The 22,943-nt window shown below is 50.2% G+C and overlaps 10 protein-coding genes across 10 annotated transcripts; 5 read left to right on the forward strand and 5 right to left on the reverse strand.

Annotated features, from left to right (window-relative positions):
* Positions 1-205: 205 nt before the first annotated feature.
* On the reverse strand, positions 206-1,569 carry N7509_000607 (uncharacterized protein; the record flags this gene model as incomplete). The annotated part of the gene is made up of 4 exons (XM_056625244.1): positions 206-275; positions 339-451; positions 536-1,141; positions 1,189-1,569. The coding sequence occupies 4 exons, from the start codon at positions 1,567-1,569 to the stop codon at positions 206-208; spliced, it is 1,170 nt and encodes a 389-aa protein (XP_056493826.1).
* A 506-nt stretch (positions 1,570-2,075) lies between these two features.
* Positions 2,076-3,641, reverse strand: N7509_000608 (glycosyltransferase family 69 protein; the record flags this gene model as incomplete). The annotated part of the gene is made up of 1 exon (XM_056625245.1): positions 2,076-3,641. One exon carries the CDS (start codon positions 3,639-3,641, stop codon positions 2,076-2,078), a length of 1,566 nt encoding a protein of 521 aa, XP_056493827.1.
* Positions 3,642-4,219: 578 nt separating this feature from the next.
* On the forward strand, positions 4,220-4,681 carry N7509_000609 (uncharacterized protein; the record flags this gene model as incomplete). Its single annotated transcript, XM_056625246.1, has 1 exon — positions 4,220-4,681. The coding sequence occupies one exon, from the start codon at positions 4,220-4,222 to the stop codon at positions 4,679-4,681; it is 462 nt and encodes a 153-aa protein (XP_056493828.1).
* Positions 4,682-6,708: 2,027 nt separating this feature from the next.
* Positions 6,709-8,907, forward strand: mirC (siderochrome-iron transporter MirC; the record flags this gene model as incomplete). Its single annotated transcript, XM_056625247.1, has 5 exons — positions 6,709-6,950; positions 7,032-7,162; positions 7,280-8,017; positions 8,079-8,740; positions 8,815-8,907. 5 exons carry the CDS (start codon positions 6,709-6,711, stop codon positions 8,905-8,907), a joined length of 1,866 nt encoding a protein of 621 aa, XP_056493829.1.
* Positions 8,908-11,491: 2,584 nt separating this feature from the next.
* cdc42 (Rho family GTPase CDC42) lies at positions 11,492-12,519 on the forward strand (the record flags this gene model as incomplete). The annotated part of the gene is made up of 4 exons (XM_056625248.1): positions 11,492-11,511; positions 11,564-11,683; positions 11,833-12,211; positions 12,457-12,519. 4 exons carry the CDS (start codon positions 11,492-11,494, stop codon positions 12,517-12,519), a joined length of 582 nt encoding a protein of 193 aa, XP_056493830.1.
* A 1,491-nt stretch (positions 12,520-14,010) lies between these two features.
* Positions 14,011-15,389, reverse strand: N7509_000612 (agmatinase; the record flags this gene model as incomplete). The annotated part of the gene is made up of 3 exons (XM_056625249.1): positions 14,011-14,999; positions 15,073-15,199; positions 15,258-15,389. Coding segments are annotated over 3 exons (1,248 nt in total), but the record flags the coding sequence as incomplete, so codon positions are not given.
* Positions 15,390-15,713: 324 nt separating this feature from the next.
* On the forward strand, positions 15,714-17,785 carry N7509_000613 (putative beta-ketoacyl synthase (Cem1); the record flags this gene model as incomplete). Its single annotated transcript, XM_056625250.1, has 8 exons — positions 15,714-15,765; positions 16,127-16,293; positions 16,352-16,459; positions 16,540-16,611; positions 16,689-16,775; positions 16,850-17,116; positions 17,186-17,554; positions 17,624-17,785. The coding sequence occupies 8 exons, from the start codon at positions 15,714-15,716 to the stop codon at positions 17,783-17,785; spliced, it is 1,284 nt and encodes a 427-aa protein (XP_056493832.1).
* A 177-nt stretch (positions 17,786-17,962) lies between these two features.
* N7509_000614 (uncharacterized protein) lies at positions 17,963-18,319 on the reverse strand (the record flags this gene model as incomplete). Its single annotated transcript, XM_056625251.1, has 1 exon — positions 17,963-18,319. One exon carries the CDS (start codon positions 18,317-18,319, stop codon positions 17,963-17,965), a length of 357 nt encoding a protein of 118 aa, XP_056493833.1.
* A 1,541-nt stretch (positions 18,320-19,860) lies between these two features.
* Positions 19,861-21,311, forward strand: N7509_000615 (deubiquitination module subunit SGF73; the record flags this gene model as incomplete). Its single annotated transcript, XM_056625252.1, has 4 exons — positions 19,861-19,888; positions 20,004-20,117; positions 20,215-20,841; positions 20,926-21,311. 4 exons carry the CDS (start codon positions 19,861-19,863, stop codon positions 21,309-21,311), a joined length of 1,155 nt encoding a protein of 384 aa, XP_056493834.1.
* Positions 21,312-21,785: 474 nt separating this feature from the next.
* N7509_000616 (ribonuclease H2 subunit C) lies at positions 21,786-22,496 on the reverse strand (the record flags this gene model as incomplete). The annotated part of the gene is made up of 4 exons (XM_056625253.1): positions 21,786-21,833; positions 21,883-22,097; positions 22,172-22,246; positions 22,331-22,496. 4 exons carry the CDS (start codon positions 22,494-22,496, stop codon positions 21,786-21,788), a joined length of 504 nt encoding a protein of 167 aa, XP_056493835.1.
* Positions 22,497-22,943: the final 447 nt, after the last annotated feature.

Consider the following 22,943-nt stretch of genomic DNA (forward strand, 5'->3'; position numbering starts at 1 on the left):
ACTAAATCCAGAGACAATCTGAAGAGCACTCTCACATCACCAGATTTTGGGATTCTTCCACTCGTTGTCCCATCTTCCGTCCACCCATAATTTCATGTCAGTCCGCGACATGATACTTGTCGATACCGGTTTAATGCACGAAAGTGTTTGTGGTGCAAATTAGAAAATCGTCGACTAGGATAAAGCGTGGGCCAGAGCGAGCCGATCAGGCAGCCTCGGCAGTGGACATTTGGTAAGGGATCGAGTTGCCGTGGAAGGCTTCAGCGGCCTTACAACTGTGTTTGAAGTCAGCATGGAATTTCATTTCATTGCATAGTGTGATCTGAGAGAATACGTACGGATCGGTCATGAATCCGACCTCACATCCATCCCAGGGCTGCTCCTCCTCGATTTTGGTGAAGAACCGGTTACCGTGAGCAACGCCACAGAAGAAAAGATAGGCAGAACCGGGCTAGACAGATGTTATTTGACTCTCGCTCTTCTTCTCGTTTGACAGGAACTGCAGTTGAAACCGGGGAAAGGGGAGGGGACTTACACAGTCAGCGCGCGCATTGTACAGAATATGGTCAACAGTCAGGCCGCTGGCCAAATCGTGCAGATCCTGAAGAGTCTTGTCAAGTGGGACAGGAGCCAGGCGAACCAGACGCGAAGCCTCACTCTCCATCATACTGGTGAATGCTGGAAGGATCTTGTCGGAACCAGGAGCCCGGACCACCTCGATGATGTGGTCGTCTTCAACCTTGATGCCGGAAGGATACGCCTCGAGATACTTGGTGCAGCTTTCCTCGTCGCAGAACTGAACGACAAATTCGTGCTCTTCGCCGCGGAAGATGCGATCTACAGCACCACCGTGAACAAGGCACAGCATGTCTGAGTATGTAGCCCACTCGGGAACATTCTTGAATGCAATGCGTCGAGGGGCAATCTTCTGACCACCTAGATTGAAACCACGGGTTTGAACGGCCTTGAAAGAGTCCAAGAACGCCTGGTTGGAGTAAACGCCACGCATAACGGGAGCGTTAGCAGGGATGGTAGGGCTGGCCTCGGGGTTGGCTGCTGGGGTGAATTCAGCGGCTGCAGGGTTGGTACCGGCATTGCCAGAGAGCTTAATGCCATCAACTTGACCCTTCTCGGAGAAATCCTGCTCGAGCGAATTTGTCAGTGAAATGCCGATGCAGATCTCGATACCAACCATGCTATATGAAGAGCTCCTTCGCAAGCCACGTCAAGTGAAGCGAGTGAGGCGAGGCGAGAATGGAGGAAGATACGAACAATGGCAGCGATAGCCTGGGTCAGGCCTTCCTCCTGATAAGCGACGTCGACTTCCTGACGATAAATCTCGAGAGCGACCTCAGCGGCGGAAGCCCGACTCACTCGCTCAAACTGAGCCTGCTCACGGCGTCGCAAATGAGCAGGAGCATGGATACTCGCTTCCAGAGGACGGCCACGTTTGGCAGACCACATTCTTGTAACTCTCCACACGATCCCCCGAATACGTACAAGTTCGATTTGGGCTTCCGTTTCAGGGATACCAAAGGGGGTAGTATGGCCGATGATGACAGCACCCATGGTGAAGTGATTTTAAACAAAAGGTTGACTGGAAAAGAACACGAGGTTCGATCCTGGAGATACAGGATTTGAAAAGAAGAGCTTGGGGATGGTCAATAAGACAGAAGGTGAAGGAGAAGAATGAGTGTGTGTGCGTGAGAGAGAGAGAGAGAGAGAGAGAGGAGGAGAGAAGAGGAAAAGGAAGAGAGGCGGCAGTGGATGGTCGATTGTTCAAACAAAACATTCACACACAGTGAGTGCTGCCTGAATGAGGAAGGTACGACGGGGTTGCACTTGCCTCAAGGCAAACACCAGTGCCAGTGTTGACACTATGCAGTGCATACACTATGCAGTGAGTAGTTAAGGCTCAATCGGAATGTATGGAAATGTACTTTGATGCAATTCGTAATGCTCTATATATGTAAGAATGTGAATCCTAAGCAGACGCCAAAGCAAACATTAGAAACGTGATATAATATGAGGTGAGGTAAGGTGAGATGAGATAACACCCACCATAACCACCATCATCATGATGGCACAGGAATACTCTCATAACCCTTCTGACCAGGTTTACGCTCCTCAACAATAACCTGCAAACCTCTTCTCCCACAATACCCGTCATTCCCAGCAGTACGATCCACCACCTGAAAGGACCCTCCACCCTCAACATTGGCATCAGAGACCCAAACCGTCTCCTGCACACTCTGACCAACCCCCTCATCACGCCGCGGATTATACCACGGTAAGCCCACGAGGTGATTGCCAATATTGTGAATATGCGAGTACAGCCGTTCAAACCGGCGGGTCACGCCCAGCCAACGAAGAGTGCGAGCATCGTATGCAACACGCACATACGGGTTCATATAAACACCCGTATCGGTGATCACTTCCACATCAGTCTGGGGGTCTTGGATATCCGCATGGATGAGGCAGCACTCCGAAGCCTCCCAGAAGAGATCCGGCCCAGAGCGGAAGCGCACAGGAGTCACCTCTGGAGAGGAGGGTGAGGTCTGGAAGAACTTCGCATCAAAGGCAACCATGCCTCCCCAGCAACTCCGGACACGAACAGCGTCTTTGCCTTGCAAGACGTCATTGCGACTGTCGCCGTTGCCAGCATTCGAGAACCACGGGAAGAAAGGCAATCCCATGCTATACCCCTGCAGATCACGGGTGGCGTATGTATCGTAGAATTTGAACGGATTATCAAAGTCCACCGCACAAGCAGCGCGGTACTGCGCGAAGCCATGCTCGTCGACGTTCGTCGAGAAGAGTAATTGGAGTGCATCAACCGGATCGAAGAGGATATCGTTTAAATAGAGGATTTTATCGTAGCGAATGTCCGGATTCTCGGTTAGGGGTTTGAGTGCTTTATTCCGGACCTGCGCTAAGTATTCAATTCGTTTGATGCGATTTTCGCCGCCGGGGATCGTGACGGTTGGTATCGTTTTCAAGTCTAGATGTTCTTCGAACACGATTGACTTATCGGATAGAATGCGTTGTTCCAACTCGCGCAGTGCAGCGTGTCCCTCCTCGCCGCTGTCATTCTCGTAGATGCTCACGTATACATTTCCCGCGCCGAGAAATTCGATCAATTGTATTAATTGCGCACCCCATTGTCCGCGCGCGAGCTCGCCATCTCGGTCGTATAGACTTGCTGCGATAAACACTTTTTGCTCATGGGGGTTCCCTCGGCCGGGCGCTGTGCTTTTCTGCGTGGATTTTTGTAGATCTTTGTAGTGCGCTGGTGGGTGGGTATATGAAGGACGAAAGATGGAGGTTAATACCACGAGGGCGGATATGATGAGGAACACGACGTGGATGTAGCAAAAGCGGCGGCGGGGAGTGCAGCGGCGGAGATAGGTTCGGCGCGATTGGCGCGCGAAGATTGGTCTATGATTGGTCTTCACGCGAGTATAGCCCGGGAGGGAGGAGAAGAGGCGCGAGAGCCAGGAGGCTCGATGGCGTCCGAATCGGGAGGAGGGAGAGACTTGCGATTCGAAGTCATCGTCGTCGAGATTGAAGGTTCCCTCGGAGTCGAGTGAGGAGCGTGAGGCAAGCTCGTACTCGTCTGGATGTAGGAGACGAGAAGACATGACGGGCATGAAAGGGGGGTTTCTTTTCTTCAGCCCATGCCTGGAACTCTGAGGCAGGTCAGAGAAGAATCACGGAGGTCATCATCAACAAGTTCGAGCTGTCCCGTCCAAATGGGCTCAGCCCCTTATCGATTGTAGCGCCGACAGCCGTTATGTCATCGTCACATGATGAGCTGGGGTATACATACAGTACGAGTATAGAGTACCAAGTACGTCCTGTAGATATCATTCCTCAATATTTAAATTTAATTTACTATACTATACACTGAATCTATTTTATAAAATGTACTCTGTACTCCGCCAAGACGAAAACCGGTGAATACCAAGCATATCCAACGCAACTAGAAAAAGGCTCGCGGAATTGCCGGGGGTATCTTTTCCTGGGCTGCAGTGGCCAATCTGCGGGGATTTAGTGACGTAGCAGACTATCTCTACTTCTTCCCCGTCTCATCCCCTCATCCCTCACCTCATCTTACCTTCTTTTCGCTTCAAATATTAAACAAATTTTTCCATATAGTATATACAGCATACAGAATATACAATTACTCTTGTTGTCCACCATCACCACCACCAACACCATGTCCGACTTCCACTTCGCCAACACAACCAGCCCCGTCCCAGGAAATGGCACACCCCCAGCCGAATTCATCATAAAAGCCCCCTCCTCAACAGACATCTGGTCCAAACCACCAAGCACCTCCTCCTTCACCGCACCAATCCTCTACCGCTCAATCCCACTCTCAACCTTCAAACGAGCCCGCGTCGCCTTCACCGCACCCTGGCGACACAAATACGACCAGGGGGGTCTCATCATCGTCCTGCACACCGCAAACGGGGACAAAAAGTGGGTAAAAGCGGGCATCGAATTGACGCACGGCAAGCCGCATCTCAGCGCTGTGGCGAAGGACCGATTTGCGGATTGGAGTTTGCTTCCTGTGCCATCGGGTGGGGGTGCGGCGACGCTGGAGATGGTTCGGGAGGAGGACGGGAGTTTGTGGATTTATTTGATTGAGGGGGGTTTCGAAGGCGCCGATTCGTGAGGTGACGTGGGTTTTTGCAGAGGAGGGGGTGAAGGAGTGTTGGGTTGGGGTTTATGCAGCGAGGCCCGGGGATGTTGGGGGGTGAGTTGGAGGTTAACTTTGGTCATTTGATTGTTGAGTAGGAGAAGAGGGGATGTACCAGTGTACCAGTGTACCAGTGTACTGGCAGGTGGTTCTGGGTAAAAATTATGATTCAGCTTTTGACTGTTATGTAGTTTGGATACGTGTATAATATGGTACTGCTAGTAGCTAATTTAGATTTCTACTACTAGTAATAGTACTACTATTTCTATCTGCCCGCTCCTCCAGGACTCTCCTACTGTAGGGTAGATTCTAGATCTAGATTCTAGACTGTAGCTAAGCATAAGCTGTGAGTCTACTTGAGTCTACTTCGTTCTAGTTCGGCCAAGAGATGGAGTGCATGATCGACCTAGGGTCGAGCTGCACGCGAGACTGGCGCAAATCATGCCATGGGCGCCACGGAGATGGCACGGGCCATGGTCACAGGGCAGTTGACGCGCAGGGCGAGGATCTGTACTCCGTAGTTTGGGATGACGGGCGATCAAGTGGATCTACCGGGTGATGTATACGGAGTAGGTGGGAGGACAGACTCGGGCAGATGATTGGGAGTTGCAGTGCAACCTTGGACTACTCTGTGAGTATTGATACGACTGTGTGTGAGGAGATCGGAGAATTGCCACGTGCGAGTATTACTAGTGTTGCTATATTTACTGCTTCATAAGTATAATATAGCAGCTGCTATAAATTATTAATAATTATAATATAATAGTAGTATACCAGTAGGATAGTTAATACTACTACTCCTCCTCCTCATGTAAGCCAGCTTACTCCTACTCGACCTACTTGACCCACTCGACCAGGTTTGTCTGGAACCGACGAACCAAGGCCCTGGTTAACATCTTATCGATCAATCATATCTGATGGGCTGGTCCTGTTTCGGACTTCTCCTCCGTATACACTTCGCCTCTCTCCCTGCTAAAGTCACACCACTCCACTCAACTCCGCCAGCCAACTTCCGAGTCTCCGAGCCCACTGCCCATTCATTCTTCCACACCCCCACCCCCGTGCCTGACGTATCCCCACTCTTTTTCAGCTTTTCATTCATCTTCATTTCTCGTTCTGCGCTGCTTTCCTCGTTCACTCCTTGCCCACTGTATTTCCCTCCCTCCCTCTCTCTCTTTAGTACACTCCCATCTCCGACTCTGCTTTCCTCTCTCCTCGGGAATGCTGAGTTCGGACCGCGCCTTATCACTCCCTAGGGATTCCCCATCTTCGTGCATAAGTGCGACCGACGATCCTACAACCTGTCCTCGCCCACTACGAGTACGAGTCCGGGTGCGCTCCATAACCTGATTCGATTCCGATCCCATTTCCCCTTACAGCCACATACTTCCCTTCAGGCGGATCTATCCATCATTCTCCATTCTCATCTTTGCCTGGTCCTATTAAGAGCAGTGTCTGCCTCGTGGAGACCACTGGAGACCTGCTCTTTCGAGCATAGCCTCATACACTTCCCTTGATGCTTTTTCTCGTCTACCGCGCTTGCCAGGCTATTTCTTACTCCCGACGCGGCCCCATCCGTTTTTGTGTGCTTTTTTCTCATTTGATTTCCTGAATTTTGATTTGATTTTTCCCGCGCGCATCGCCCTGATTTGTTACTCTTGCTTCTCGTGTTTGCTTTTCCTTCTGTACGCTGACCTGACTGGCTCAGCTCGTCCCAAAGGGGACCACCAAGGCAGCCTGCCGGTGCCCAAGCGGTGTTGACTCAAGCTGAATCCTCGCTTCTGCCCCCCTCCCCTTTTATTAGTTGAGAGACGCCCTTTCTCGGTCATATGTTGCATGAACTCTTTTCGATGATCTCCCTTGTTCTTCAAGATCGCCCACTCACTTCGTCTTCTTCATTCCTGCACTCCTCGGCTGGATGGACGCCTTGACCTCGCCCTTCTTCTCGTGATCACATAAGATACTACCCTGGGGGACTGGTACCTCTCCTCTAACCCCCCAAAATGCCTCTCCTTGATCCTCGCTCCGGCCCGTCCTACGGTGCTATTGAACAGGAGAATGATCGTGATCGTGACACTCATAGAGATCAGGAACGAGATCGTCTGTTCCAAGATGAGTATCACTACGAAACCGATGGAGAGGACAGTGAGATTTCATCGCTAGACGAGGCGCAAGAAGGAGTGCGCAAAATCGAAGCGATCAATATGACATGGACTACTCGGTCGTTGATTATTGCCTACGTCAGGTTCGTGTGGCTTGCAGCGCCCTGCCTTTGATAATCATTCCCCCCTCCTCCTCCCCTTTCCCCGCTAATTATGGCGTAAAGTATATTCTTGATGGCCTTTTGCACTTCTCTCGAGAGTCAGACTGTCATGTCCTTGGTGCCTTATGCGACGAGCGCATTTAGCAAGCATTCGTTGATTTCCACCGTGCTCGTGGTGCAGAATGTAGTCAACGGTAAGCTTACACTTGATGCGGTGCTACATGGCATCATCGGCCAAACTGCAGAAATAAATGCCCAAATGTAATTGTACTTGTTGTCATGTTCCCCGCTAAACTTTATATGACTTGCAGCCGTTATCAAACCACCCATGGCAAAGATCGCCGATGTCTTCGGTCGCTTCGAAGCTTTCTGTGTGAGCATTCTGATCTACATCTTGGGTTATGTGCAGATGGCCTCCTCCACCAATGTCCAGACCTACGCCTCCGCTCAGATCTTCTACTCTGCTGGCTCAACGGGGCTGCAGATCTTGCAACAGGTGTTCATCGCCGACAGCAGTGACTTGCTAAACCGTGCTTTTCTGGCTCTTCTCCCCGAATTTCCATTCCTGGTCACCGTATGGCTTGGTCCAACTATTGCGGGGGCCGTCCTTCGCTCAACATCATGGCGATGGGGGTATGGTATGTGGGCAATCATCCTGCCTGCGGCCTTCTTACCTCTCGCACTTTCATTGCTTCTGAATCAGCGCAAGGCCCGCAGATTGAATCTGATCAAGTCTTCTCGCAAGAAGCGGAGACGCAGCGTTTTCGCTATCATGAGACGCACTTGGTATGACCTAGATGTCGGTGGTCTGAGTCTGCTCTCCGCTGCGGTCACTCTGATCCTTGTGCCTTTGACTTTGGCAGCCAGTGCTAAGAATGGATGGATGAATCCCAGCATCATTGCGATGATGGTAATTGGACTCGTGTGTCTGGTCATCATGCCATTTTACGAAACTTCTAAGAAGCTCGCGCCCAAACCATTGCTTTCTCTGCATCTTCTTAAACAGAAAACTGCTCTTGCAGGTTGCTTTCTCGCATTCTGGTACTTCAGTACGTCCACCACCACCACCCCCATTCCATAAATCCCCCCCCAACTAACCAACACCGACAGTGGCATTCTACTTCTCCGTCCAGCCATACCTCTACTCCTACCTCCAAGTTGTCCAAAACTACGACGTCGCGACAGCCGGTCGTGTCACACAAACATTCGCCTTCACCTCAACAATTGCCGCCTTCAGCGTCTCCCTCCTGATTAAATACACGCGCCGCTACCGAATCTTCGTCACAATCGGCTGCGTAATCTACATGACAGGCCTAACCCTGATGCTAACCTACCGAACCGAAAACGCCTCCCACGCCCAAGTCCTCTTCACGCAAATCCTAGTCGGCTGCGGCGGAGGCCTCCTAAACGTCCCCGTCCAACTCGGCGTTCAAGCATCAGCAAGCCACCAAGAAGTCGCCGCCGCAACAGCCATGTTCCTCACATCGATGGAACTAGGCGGTGCCGTCGGCGCAGCCATCTCCGGCGCTGTTTGGACCCATTCCATCCCGGCCAAACTCCTGAAATACCTACCTGCAGAAAGCCAATCCGCCGCCGCGGAGATCTTCGGAAGTCTCGCCAAGGCGTTGGAATATCCTGTTGGTTCGCCCACTCGCATCGCTATCAATCGCAGTTATCAGGAGACCATGAATCGGCTGCTCACTCTCGCTATTATTGCTACTTTGCCGCTTATCCCGCTCAGTCTTGTCATGGAGAATTATAAGCTGGATAAGGTGCGAGATCGACTTCCTTCTGATGAGTGCGCGCGTGGGAATGGTAAACAGGACTAATCTATCTACCTTTACAGATGAGTCCGAAGAGTCAGAATGAAGAGGATTCCCCATTGACCGTCGTCGACCCGGAACCCGAGTCGGAAGACTCCCATTCGAAGCGCACTTGATTCGCCTTGCCTGCCTGCCTGCCTGCCTACCTGCTTTATTCGATCTGATGATATTTCGCACCATATACCTGCAACTGCATACTTGCATTACAGCCCAGCACAGCGAAAACACGCACGTAACGACTAAACGACCCTCGAATTTTGGGAGCACTTACTTTCCCCCTTTCCCCTTATCTATGTTTGATCTTTTTGCTTTTCTTTTATCTATTTGCATCTCACAGATCAGCAAGCCGGCGTTTTCATTATTCGGGACAAGAGCGAGTCGGTACATCCTTCTATACCTGAGTTTTGTGGGCTAGACCTTCGGCCCGTTTGTCCATTCCATTTCATTGCATCTGGCGTTGTTGCTTTAGCTTCCCTTCTTCCTCCGATTTGATCGATACCTTTGTTGTTCCCTTTTTTCCCCTTTTTTTCGGGGCTTTTTTGTAGACGCATCTACTAGCAAGAATGCTCCGCTTTCGATAGACTTGAATTGGAAAGGAATATGTCCTCCACCCATGAACTTGAAGTAGTACTAGTAGGTACTGAGACGGGCCAGGGGTACGGAGTAGAGTGGATGAAGAAAATCACGCCACGACTCGGATTCGTGCTCGGACCAGCAGCACTGGCACTGGTATTGGCACTAGATACGAGTCATTTGGGTCAGGACCTTGCGAGACACTTTGCCTTCTCCTTTTTTTCTTTCTTTTTTTGCACTGCCTAGGTGGTCATGACCTTATCGTTACTATATGCCTTGTCTATTCAGATCTGATCTCCGAGGAGATAGAAAGTACGGTCTAACCGGGCCGAGACTGCAATGTTCCGATGCTGTCGGGTAGCGTGCAGTTGGAACTGCGCGTGACTTTAACGATACCAAGCAAAGTACGGAGTAAAACAGATCCAGACAGCTCATCTCTTCTGCCACTCCATTTACAACTTGAAAGTATGAAGAAGAGTACTTTTGTAAGGCCGGGACACGGGGTAAGGGGTTGTGTAGTAGATCAGTATCAGCCACGGGGGCTTTCTAAATGGATAGATCCAATAGTATGGGGAAATCTACACCTGCTCGTACTTTTGTATGGCCTGCATGTACTGTACATGTGTACTTCCTTTGCTGGATCCGAGTCCTCTGCGGGTGTGCTGTGTGTATGCTGGTACTAGTCGGCACTAGCATTTTTAGAATTGAGTTGTCCCTAGACTCGACTTGAAGGCGCTGAACATGTATCGCTGTCTAAGATAGGTTTAAGTTTAAGGCAATTAATCAATCAATCAATCACTGAGATGTCTATTGCTGTATTAGTACTCATTCTCGATTCAAATGAGACCAAATCCTGTGGGTTACCATGCACGGGGTATAACTGGTATGCAGGACTAATTTGAATAACCCCTGAGCCTAACACTAGCAGTTCAAGTTCCTGCGATGGCTCAGGGCCGGAATGTTATGTTTGTTAATTTCGTCGATTTGTTTCACTGTGAAGTGAAGTATAATGCTTAGTACAGCTCTAACTTTCTTTCGCTTGTTCTTATCATTATCATCATCCCTACCTTATGTACCCTCGAAGGGTATCATTATGCGCAGATAAAGTACCGCTTAGACCACCTCTCCCGCCCCAACCCAACTTTAGGTACCCTCGCCAACTCACAGGATAAGCTCGATGTCAGCCAGCAAGCTCTGAATTGGCGCTGCAGGTACCTGCATAATCGCTGCATGCAGGTATACCAGATGCTTCTCGGGGTATGGGTACCTCTGAGGTATGAAATAGATCCGTAGCAGTGGCATACAGTGGCATAGCAGTGGACTAGTAATGAAGAGTGGGGACTCATTCTACACCAGGAGGGCCTGAGGGTCGCGTAATTCTAAATCCACTGGAGGGAGTGAAAGGCCAAATAACGGGAGCAGCGGTGGAATGGGACCCCATCCGGGACTCGATGGAGTCCGGGGTGAAACGGCGAAGATGAAATACTAAGGAAATACTCAGGAAATATAGGGGGTGAAGAGTGTAGCATGGAACTAGCTTGGAACGGCCCGCCATTAATACATCAAAGAGATACGAGGAGTGTCGAGTCTACTAGTATCAGTGTACTTATATCCGAGCAATAGTGTTAGTAGCATAATATAAGTGAATACCTAGATAATAGTCATAAAACACTGAAGTAAATAGCAGTAATACTCCGAGTCGTATGGTTACCTGCTTGATTGTCTGATGGGCCGCTTCTGAATTCTAGAAGACCGAGTGGAGAACAGCGCTTAACCGACGCGGTTGGCCATGGGGATTCCTATAGTGGGAGATGAGATAGGATAACATTAGTATAATTATGCTATAATAGAAATAGAAATATTCTATTGGTATCATTGCAAATGCTATAATTAATGCTAATACTGAAATACTATGCAGAGTATACAGTATAAATTATAATAGAATATAAAATATAAAATACAGGCCACTACTACCCGTATGGTAACGGTACCAAGTATACGTCTAGACCACTCTCGTGCCCCATTCAATCCAGACCACAGCTCCTCCTCCCTTTTTGTCTCCCACAACCCTTTTCTCCTCTCCTACCACTCCCTCCATCTTTCTACTCCAGCCTATCTGTCGAAATCATGGTTGTCGCTACCATCAAGTGCGCTCCCCTCCCCTGCCGAACCCCTCTCCCTGGCTAACCCCGACTGCAGATGTGTCGTAGTGGGGGACGGTGCTGTCGGAAAGACCTGTCTGCTCATCTCCTACACAACCAACAAGTTCCCTTCGGAATATGTTCCCACTGTCTTTGACAACTATGCTGTGACTGTGATGTAAGTTCATCCGATCTCCTACACCGAGTGGTGGCCGCAACGGTGGCCGCAACGGTGGCCGCATCAGTAGCGGCACCACTACCACCACCACCACGAGCCTGAGAGACCCTCTCGGTCCTCCAGCAAAGATCCCGCTGACCCTCCTCCAGGATCGGCGATGAACCCTACACCCTTGGCCTCTTCGATACCGCCGGTCAGGAAGATTACGATCGCCTGCGCCCGTTGTCCTACCCCCAGACCGACGTTTTCCTCGTCTGCTTCTCCGTGACCTCCCCCGCCTCCTTCGAAAACGTCCGCGAGAAGTGGTTCCCCGAAGTACACCACCACTGCCCCGGTGTCCCCTGCCTGATCGTCGGTACCCAGACCGATTTGCGCGATGACCCCAACGTCCGCGACAAGCTCGCCCGCCAGAAGATGCAGCCTATCCGTAAGGAGGATGGCGATCGCATGGCAAAGGAGCTCGGTGCTGTCAAGTACGTTGAGTGCTCTGCTCTGACGCAGTACAAACTGAAGGATGTCTTTGACGAGGTAGGTGGTGATCTTTTGCATTATTTCCAGTCATTCCAGTCATTTCTTACCTGGGAATTCCCATTCCCATTCCCCTTGCATTTTCGTTTTCATTTCCCATTATCTCCTTTCTTTTTTCCCTTTTTTTTGCTACCACGTTCCCGTCACCCCTGGGCGCCAAAGCTCGGACTTGCGCCCGATACGTCTTGGTCGATTTCCACTCCCCGCCAGCTGTACACCGCTAACTCGCTCCGTTTCCCCGACAGGCCATCGTTGCCGCCCTCGAGCCGGCACCTAAGAAGAAGTCACGCGGCTGCCGTCTGCTGTGATCGCGCACCTCGAACACCTTTTTTTTCGGCAGGTTGGTCGACCACCGCATTGCCTTTGAGCGCAATGTAACAGGGGTCAACCAACCGATCCGAACTTTCAGATACGACGGAATGAAACCTACCTGTGTTGTTTTTTTTTCTTTATTTGGGGAGGTAAGCCTGGCTGGTTCGGTTATGACTGGGATATCCACATGCAACAAGGAAAAGAGGAGCGGGACTCTTGTTTATTGAGCTAGCGTTGCAACCTGAAAGCATTTCGCACTATCCGTGTTTTCCGAGTTCTCTTCTCCACGATCATGGTCCACCGGCTATCCACTAGCCAGTGGTTCTGCTGTCTAGGGTCGTCTGAAGCTTGGTTTGCTGGAGTGCTCGAGATGAGCTTCGGGTCATCCTGCACTGCATACTCATGCAAGATCCCCTGCTCCCTTCTCCGATTATCGTTGCTTGCGATGGTCCCTGGGAACTGAGGTGGCCCGGTTTGTCCTCAACCCCATGTTATTCTCTGTTTTCGCTTCAGCTTCGCCCGTCCGCGTCCACCTGTCTCCCTGCGGATCTCGATTTGACTCTTTCCAACACCCCCCTTTCACAACAACTCAACATCCTCTCCTTCACGAACTCCAGCGATATCACCTCTACTACTACCATTCTCCTGCCCTCCGCGATCCCTCATTCCCCTTCCTGTTTCCACCCTTTTTCATCGTCTCTCGGCGTTGGACGTCAGGGCGTCGTGATTGATTTGGCTGATGATTTCCGTCCATGTTACTTTCCCTCCTCTTCCTCCTCCATCCATCCATCCATCCCCCTTCGTCTTATCTTTTTATTCTTATCGATCACGCCTATTTGGACAATACCATCAAGTTTGAGCTTGCTGTTTTACCTCGAATCCGATGTTCCCTGCATGCGGGTTTCTCCATACTCTTCATTTCTCCGCTCGATGCTTCCGCTTTTTTTCTTCCAAGATACAAGCATTTGTCCCGCTATCTACTATTATATGCTCTATTCTGTTCTGTCCTGCCATGCTCTGCTCTATTCTGCTTATGCATCTTTTCTTTTTATTATTCGATCGAAGAGCAAAGCAAAATCAGCCTGGATCTTAGAACGTTGCAGACAGGACTCACAATTGACAAGTTCTTTGATGATCTGAATATTCGTAGACTGTTGACTGGAGCGGTCGATGTTGGGCTGGGACTTGGAGTGAACGAATAGTTCAATAAATAACCAGTGAAGTCCAGGTCAATCAATGCCTTGCATTGTCAGTACATAGTGGACTATTGTAAATTTGTATAGATAGGATGAGCAGCAGCTGCCACTGCCACCTGCAAGTTTGCAAGGCTATTGCCCAGGTGAATAGTATTTACTCGTTTCGCGCTGACAGAACATGAAATATCATTTGGGCATTCATTCATTCTTTTATACTATCATACTGCAATCATGTGTCTCATCTCATATGCAACCTAGGCAACCTGTACAACCCAGACTCGAAACTCACAGCTCATCACGAGTGACCTCCTCAGCAGACTTCGCCTCAGCCTCAGCAGTCTCACCATCATACAAACGACCATACCAACCACCCAGATCCTCCTTAACACCCGACTTAACCATACTAGTAATAATCTCAAAAGCAACCTGAGCCGCGGCAAGAGCCGTAGTCTCTCCCTTATTATCATAAGCAGGCGAGACCTCAACAATATCCGCACCAACAAGGTTCAGTTTCTCCAAACCACGCAAGATACGAATGAACTCGCGCGTAGTCCAACCACCGGGCTCGGGGGTACCAGTTCCAGGCGCAGTAGACGGATCCAAAACATCAATATCAACGGAGAGATAGACAGGCTGTTCCGGATCAAGACCAGTTCTCGCAATAATAGTCTCAACAACACCCATAGGACCAAGCTCATCAATATCATCAGCATGAATCCGAATAAATCCCTGCTCAGGACCGGGGTTCGTATAATCCCCCGCATCAACACCAGTCAAGCGGGTCCGCAGTCCCGCATGCGCAGAAGTGGTGTTAGAAATCAATCCCTCCCGACTAGCCTTGTGAAAGAAACTGCCGTGATTGAACTGCGTCTGCTCACTCTGCCAATACGAAGAGTATCGGACCGGATTCCACGTATCGAGATGCGCATCGAAATGCAGAACCGTAATCGGCTTCTGATAAATTTGATACAAGGCGCGCAGAGCGGGGAGAGCAACACTGTGATCACCGCCCAGGGTAACGAGCTTCGGGTGGCCGGTACCAATGCTATCGCCACCCTTGGGCGCGACGTTGACGGTCTTGCGCGATCCGAGCTCCAGGAAAGCTTCGTACATTTGGCGCTCGGCGAGACCGTTGTCGAAGGGGGTGATTGGGATGTCGCCGCAGTCGGTGATCTTGGCCCAGGATTTGTAGGGGTTTATGCCGGCGCGGGTGTTGAAGCTTGTTCCGGACATTTGGCGGGCGCTGGCGGCGCGAATGGCGCGGGGTCCGAAGCGGGCGCCTGTTCGTTGGAAGAAAAGATTAGTTTGCTGTTTGGAAGGATTGAGCTGTAGGTAGTCTCGGATATAACATACCAGGTCGGTAGCTGACAGCCGTGTCGAAGGGGGCGCCAATAACGGCAATATCATAGTTCTCGCTCGGCTCGATCAAGCACTTGACCGGGTTGAGGTGGGCGAAGCTGGCAATGCCGGAGAAGGACCACTAGGAATTTTTTAGAATGAATTATACGAGTAAGCTCCGAATTGACCGTCACACATACCTCCTGATCCCACTTCTTCAGTAACTCGGCGCGCTCATGTTCGGGGACGACCTCGGTATCGCCGTGGTGGGCGCAAGAGACCGCACCACCGGTCAGCGCCAGCAGGCCGACAAGGGACTTCCAGGCGGGCATTGTGAGAAGAACAAAAAAGCAAAAGGCACTTAATCTGGAGAGAAAACAGGAAGAAGGGAAAGCTGGGATATAAAGTGGTTCATGGTGAATATTCTCCCGTCAACTTCCTAATCGGCGTGGGCATCGAAAGGGAAGGACCAACAGATGCCCCGCTGGGATCCGCCAGTCAGTGGACTCTCCGCCTCTTATGTTATCGTCCAGACTTTCCCTTCTTGGAACCACTTCTGCACTGCACTGATCTGCTCTGCTCTTTTCTTCATACACAGCTTGGTATCTACTTCACGGTCATTGCTACTGCTACTCCTGTACAACTCAATTGTTGTCATGCGCCGTGTCGTCGTGACAGGCTTGGGTGCGGTGACTCCGCTAGGCGTGGGTGAGTTCTACACAATCCACTACATCATGGCATCTTCACCCTCCCTCTCTTCCCCACCTCTTGCACCCTGTCTATCGGGCCATCCTATCATTGCCCTTCTGCTGGGACTGACGGCACCGACATTGACTACCTGCATCCCCATCCGCCGACACCGCATCCCCGGACTTTTCGCCGCAAAAAAACTGCTCGGCGTCTCCACTTGGCCGGATGGGGAAGGTCTTGTCAACCAATGACGGCATGCCGGGGCGGGTATTTATCCTATCTAAAACTGGGGAGGGGAGAGCTTAGGGTTTACTGCAACTGGCGATAAGACTATGTGCCTACGATTTCTTTCGGCTGGAGCTAACACTTTCGGATACAGGCCTGCGCCGAACATGGAAACGATTGCTGGATGGCCACTGCGGCATCGTCAATGTCAATGATCGTGATGAGCGCTTCAAGGAAATCCCTTGTCAGATTGCCGCTGTCGTACCCAAGGGCAGTCGCAAGGATGGCGGGTGGATGGCGGAGGAGTGGTTGAGTCGAGGGGTGTGTATTCCTTGTTGCTGTTTCTTATCGGTGGTGTATATTGACACTTTTCAACTAGGACGAACGCAAAATGGCTCTTTTCGCTCAATACGCCATGGCTGCTACGGAAGAGGCCTTGGAAGATGCTGGCTGGAAACCGGAGCCTTTTGAGCAGCGAGAAGCGACAGTATGTACCTTGGATTAGCTCAATAGCTTTGAACTTGCCTCGAGTATCCTGGGAAGAAGTTATACTAATGGTCTGTGCAGGGTGTCTGTCTAGGATCCGGAATCGGTAATTTCGATGAGATCTATAACACTGTCGTTGCATACGAAAAAGGAGTAAGTCCCCATTCCCAACTTGCTGCATCTCTCAAGAAATTACTTGTTTTTTTAAAAAATTAACCAACTCGGCTCAGGGTTACAAAAAGGTCAACCCTCTCTTCGTTCCTAAGCTGTTGATTAACCTAGGCGCGGGCCATATATCTATGAAATATGGATTCATGGTACGAACACACACCCACCTCTCCCGGGGAAAAATTAAGAATAATTCCACGCTTTACTTACACACAAATTTCAGGGCCCAAATCATTCCGCAACAACAGCTTGCACCACCGGCGCACACTCCGTCGGCGACGCAGCCCGCTTCATCGCCTGCGGAGATGCAGACGTGATGGTAGCCGGAGGCGCCGAGTCCTGCATCCACCCCCTCGCCATCGGAGGATTCGCCAGAGCCCGAAGTCTGGCAACTGACTTCAATGATAATCCAAAAAAAGCATCCAGACCCTTCGATGCAGACCGTAAAGGTTTCGTCGTTGGCGAGGGTGCCGCTGTGCTCATTCTCGAGGTGAGTAGTGCTGTGCATCTCATCCAATACCTGTCTCCCAAGCAACACTGAAAATTGTACCACTAATAGGAACTCGAACACGCCCGCGCCCGCGGCGCAAGAATCTACGCCGAAGTCAAAGGCTACGGCTGCTCCAGCGACTCACACCACATAACAGCCCCCAAAGAAAACGGCGAAGGCGCATACATGGCGATGAAGAAAGCGCTAAAACAAGCCCAACTCCCGCCCTCCGCGGTGGATTATGTCAATGCGCACGCAACTTCAACGATTGTAGGCGATGCTGCTGAGAACGCTGCTATCAAGTCGCTTCTCCTTGGTCCGGGTGGTAAAGAAAAGGCGGAGGATGTGAATATTAGCAGTACCAAGGGTGCTGTGGGGCATCTTCTCGGTGGCGCTGGCGCTATCGAGGCTGCTTTTAGTGTGCTTGCTATTCAAGATGTGAGTTGAGCTGTCCAAAGTATTACCTTGCGCTTAAACTGGGCTTTGATGGGACTGACGCTTTTTTAGAATGTTATGCCGCCCACTATCAACCTCGATCGATTGGCGGATGGGTTCGACTGCAATTATGCGGCTAATGAGGCTCAGTCGAGGAAGATTGATGTGGTTTTGACGAATAGTTTTGGGTTTGGCGGGACTAATAGTAGTTTGTGCTTTGTTCGGCACGATTGATTGGAAAAGTTGGTGTAATGTACGATATAAATAGAAGATGCTTTAGATTTTCTGGTATGCTCAATTGATGACGGAGTTCTCTCTTACATTAACTATCATGCTACACAGAGTTAGTTATACTTCCATGTTGCCGGCATAGCAACTTGAAGGCAAGGTAACCATAGCTATGCTTCTATCTCAATTGACGATACATTGGGATTTCTTGACCTTAGGCTCTTCCTGAAGATACCACCAGTCTCCGCATCTCCTCATAACAGCCCGATAACGCTGACCTCGCAAAAAAGACAGGTTCCGCCCAAACATCTGCTCCTCCGAGAGAAATTGAGAAGAATTACTCCCCGCTCCATCGAATTGCTCCTCAAAGCGCATGCGTGGATCTTCCACCATATCACTGGCTTTCAATGTTATCGGAAGAACCCTGTCTGCCTGGCTTCTCCACAGATCATCTTCAGGGTCCAAGCCTGGTCCCAAGTCCCTCCATTGTGTTAAGAGCAAGCACACCTCCTTTCGATCATCGATCTCCCGAATTTCCATTTTCCACGCCGTGTTGTATTGGCCACATTTTCCCCGGCGTAGAAGTTGGCCCTCCCCATTTTCTTTCCCTTATTCAATATATCTGTCGACAAGGAATTCTATGACGCCGTCAAGATTGCCCTTAGTAGTCCCAATATGCTTACAAATCTCGACAGTTTCTTTCTCCACGCTGTAAAAATGTTGTGCGTTTTGTCGCCGAACCACTGCAGGACTTTGTACGCGCAGGCAGAGACCAGGAGGATTGGCGCAACAGATCCGTGCCTCAATAGACATCAGGCCTTTCCGATGACAGGCCCAGTACTCCTTCTCAGACATCTGTGCTCTGGATTTCTTGGAGAGACGTCGTTTTTGTTGGTCGATGGGCATATTGCCCACCTCGGTATACAGTAGCTCCGAGACGGGAGAATACCAAACGATGGACCGAAGTAGAAACTCCTCATCACAAGGTGGACATGAACAAAATGCAGTTTGTGATAAGAGTAGGTAGGGAAATGGCATATGTTGGCCGGCATGAGTAGAATATTATCGTATCTTTCAGGACCTGGAATCGAGTCGAAGCATTTCCTGAGTTCAAACTTGGGGGAAGGGACAGAGGTGGTATTGCGGCAAATAACGGGCGAGACGGGTAAGTAGGTCGATCCGCAGGTTCTCCCTGTTCTTGTCACCTGTACGAATACCAGACCATGTTCTACCCAAAAGGTCGAAACGATCGAACGGGGAGCAAAGAGACAAAAAATAGCGACTGCATAAAGCCAGACAGCAAGCATCAACTGGCGATAAATGGTGAAAGATCAGGAGTACCGGCTCTGGTGGAATGGTTTCCAGTGTATTTAGAGGCATTTTAGATTCATGGCTAAGTTCAACTTCTTTTTGAAATTCAAGATGTTCGAGCTTCGATTGGTGTCGTATAGTTCAACTGGTCATGCTGATTCACTCAGTGGGGTTTGTCTGTGTGGCCTTATGCTTAAGGCACCCCAACATGCCGCATATGATGACATCTACTAGTAGTATAATAATCTACTATCGTACAAGGGATGCATTAATAGGATAGGAAAGACCAGAAACACAAGATAGTATAACGTCGCCTGCCTGCCTGAATCCCATAGGCGCTCCACTACCAGCAGGGTATAGTTAGTACCAGAACTAACTAGTTACTCAACTACGAGTAGTAGTTAGTTACTTTCCCACGATTTAGATTCTGGTTAAAGACTCGAATGCCTGGAAAGTTTTCCAAGGCTTGCTTGGAATATGCTAGAGACCCTATGATATTTCAGCAATCAACACAAAATCCAACCTGAAATTTCCAAAATATATGGTCAAGTGCGAGTGAGTCCCGGTATAACTCTCTACTATGACGATGGATCATTTGCGCGCAACACGTGACCCAGTCCCAAATGCGGAGCCCCAGCCCGACCGACGACGACGGACATCGCAGTGAACAACCACCCCGACAACCACCCTGGCACGACAAGAATTCTATAGAGAGTGCCAGAGAAAGAGAGATTCGCTTCGTCAGGGCAATTATAGCACTCGCGCTCATCATGACGACCAACGGCGACTCCAGTCGAGGTAGGCCCGCCACCGCAACCCTTTGATCGGAAAGCATGACTATGAACCGCGCCTGGTCAGAGCCGGCAAGATGAAGAGATGGGTGGGATGCTAACATTTTTCTCCAACTGAACAGCCTCGGGCAATTTGGTAGAGGCGTCGGGCTACAAGTTTACGGAAAAGGATACCAAACCCGGAAAGATGAAGGTGAAGAAGACATCTAAGGGCTCGACGAAGAAGAAGGCAGATGGTAAGATCGCTTTTTGCAGATGATGCTGGCTGGCTGGCCAGTTTTTAATTGGAAAGAGGACACGAGCTTACCTGTTGTTCCTCTTTTTTTTTTTCAGATAGCAAGGATGGACCCCTCGATACCTCGCCTACTTCCTCACCACTGCCCAAATTGGACAATAAGATCGCCGCCTCTTTCCCGACGGGTAAACCGCGTGAGCAGGACTTGCTGGAAACCGTTATCTGCAAACATTGCAAGCGTCCCGCGCTCAAGTCCAGTGCGCCGGAGCACATCCGTGGCTGTCTGAAAGCGAAGCAGGAGAAAGCGCGCAAGAAGAAGGAGGCACGCGACGCGGCGAATCGGGCCAAGGCCGGCGATGTGGGTGATATCGACGAGAAGGATGGGCCGGAAGATTCCATGAAAGGCCAGAAGAGTGCGAAGAAGAGTGCTGCCAAAGGCACTGACGATGGGACGAAGAAGGGAAAGAAGCGCAAGGCGGATGAAGATGATACCAAGCCCAAGAAAAAGAAGAAGGATGAACCCAAGGCGAAGACGGCTAAGCCTAAGGGGCCTGTTGATGTCGAGAAGCAGTGTGGTGTCACATTGCCCAATGGTGCTCAGTGCGCGCGCTCGTTGACATGTAAGAGTCACTCGATGGGTGCGAAGCGTGCAGTGCCAGGTCGGTCTTTACCGTATGATATGCTGCTACAGCAATATCAGAAAAAGAACCAGGCTCGACAGCAGAGTATGTGTCCCCCCCCCCTCCCTACTTCTCCCGTATTTCACTACGGAGAACGTTTGGACTAATATGTTTTATTCTTACGTACAGAGGCTGCTATCGACGCCAATGCTCCGTTGCAAGAAGATTTGGAAACAAGCGGGCCCGTCGATTCAGACGAAGAACGAGATTCCGTCATGGCGGCTATTGCCCGATCCGCGCCCAAACCCATCGCTGAACATACCCTCATCACCTCTAAGACCAAGTACAGATATGTCCGGATCAAAGAGCAGATGCAGCACGCCATCGGTGGTCGAGGCGGCGGCTCTCTCTTCTCTACCGACGACAGCCAGCCATCATCTCTATTCGGCGGCGGGAATCTGTTCTCGCCATTCGATAATGTTGTCGATACCACCTCATCCCCCGTCATTGGGTCCATGGACCCAAATGATCAAAATTCACAGGCTGCTCGCAAGACCCCAGTGGCGGCGGCTTAAGGGACATGAGCGTGATAATTATGATTTACGACTTTATTCGGCATTGGGTTCTTCTCCTTGGTGGAATGCAGACGTTGGCGTTTTGGGGCGCTGGATGCTCACGCATAATTTCTTATATGCATGCTTCTGATTGGCATTGTGGCCTTTTTTTTGGGTCCGATAATTACGGGTTGGGTGTGGAACAGGCTGGTTCTGTTAGGTTCGGTGATACATGATACCCCGGTTGGCGTGACTCGCTATGCGAGTGTTTCAATACATTCCTTTTCATATCTTTTATCTTATAGCATATTGATGCTACTACCGTATTCTTACTATGCAATGGCTGCGGGGTGATATTCGTACTGGCTGGTAGTAGTGGTATATTTGGATCTTACGTTCCAAGGTTAACGCATTAAATTCTGGCAGGCGATATATTATTATTTTTGAGGCCAAGGCAAGCTATGCAGTTACTATAACCGTTCTCGTCATAAATCGTTACTTGGAAGCGTCCTTCCCATCACCAGTAGAAGGAACACCATGCATCTTAGAAAAGGTCAGAGTCAACCCCCAAAAGAGAGAAAAATGAACATACCGTCTCGGCAAACCGCACCCATTCCTCCACACCTTTAACATAGACATCATCCGCCGCAGGCAGATGCTCATGTCCCCAGACCATCATATCTTCAAAGGTACCCTGTGTCTCGAGGATCTTGACCGATTCCTCGGGTTGAACTTCGACTACGTCTTCATTTTTGTCGACTGTTTGCGAAGAAGGGAGAATACGCTCTGTTGGTGTTGCGATGACGCCTGTCCAAAAGTAAGTATTTGCAAGTTCACACCCCCGTAAAGTGTTCAGAGATGAAGATTGCCTGGCTGCGCACCTTGGTATCCATCTGGAACTGCGACGCGCCGACCACGCAGTCTGCGGCCACGGTAATGTGCGGTTTCAATGTCGTCTAATCCAGTTATCAATCAGTATATTTACGACTTTTCAATCCCTGCGCGAGTGGATATGGTTAGAACGGCAGAACGGTGCGTACCTTTCTCGTCTGTCTTCGGCGCCCAAAATCGCCCGGCGGGGTCGATGGGTCCATCATGATGAATTCGACAGGGGAGAATGTTGGGTGTGAGTGTTGCACCAGAAGAGCCTTCTTCTGACTGTGCGCCTGGCTTTGAGGCCGATTGGAAGGCATACATGTCTGGCATGGTGTCGCGAGCTGTGATCGCTCCGCGGAGCTAGGTGGTCGATGGGTGTGGTATAGATACTTTGCAAGATGAAGGTGTTTGGTGATTGACCGAAGTGAAGGTTAAACTGGCTTGAATTGGGTGTCGCGAGGGTATTGAAGTTGTGTGGTTCTTTGCGTGGTCGAAAGGCGCGTCGCGCTGCGCGTTAAGTGAAATGGGGCGGAGAGCGGGCAGTCGCACTTTGGTGTATACTTAGTTAGCTAGTCACTACAAACACACATTGCTCGATTCTTTACTTTCGACTTAGGAAATAACTATTTCCATACAATTACACTCTAGAATACTGGTCATATATGTCAAATTCTAATGCAATTCTTGAACTGGATGCGAATTGGGGTATACATGTGCACCGCAAGGGTATTTAGATACAGTCTCGTCTCGTCTCACTTCGGCTCATCAGGCCAGCAC

This window comes from Penicillium cosmopolitanum (genome assembly GCF_028827165.1).
Source record: "Penicillium cosmopolitanum strain IBT 29677 chromosome Unknown utg000003l:1.0-3747932.0:1.0-3751027.0, whole genome shotgun sequence".
Lineage (NCBI taxonomy): Eukaryota > Fungi > Ascomycota > Eurotiomycetes > Eurotiales > Aspergillaceae > Penicillium > Penicillium cosmopolitanum.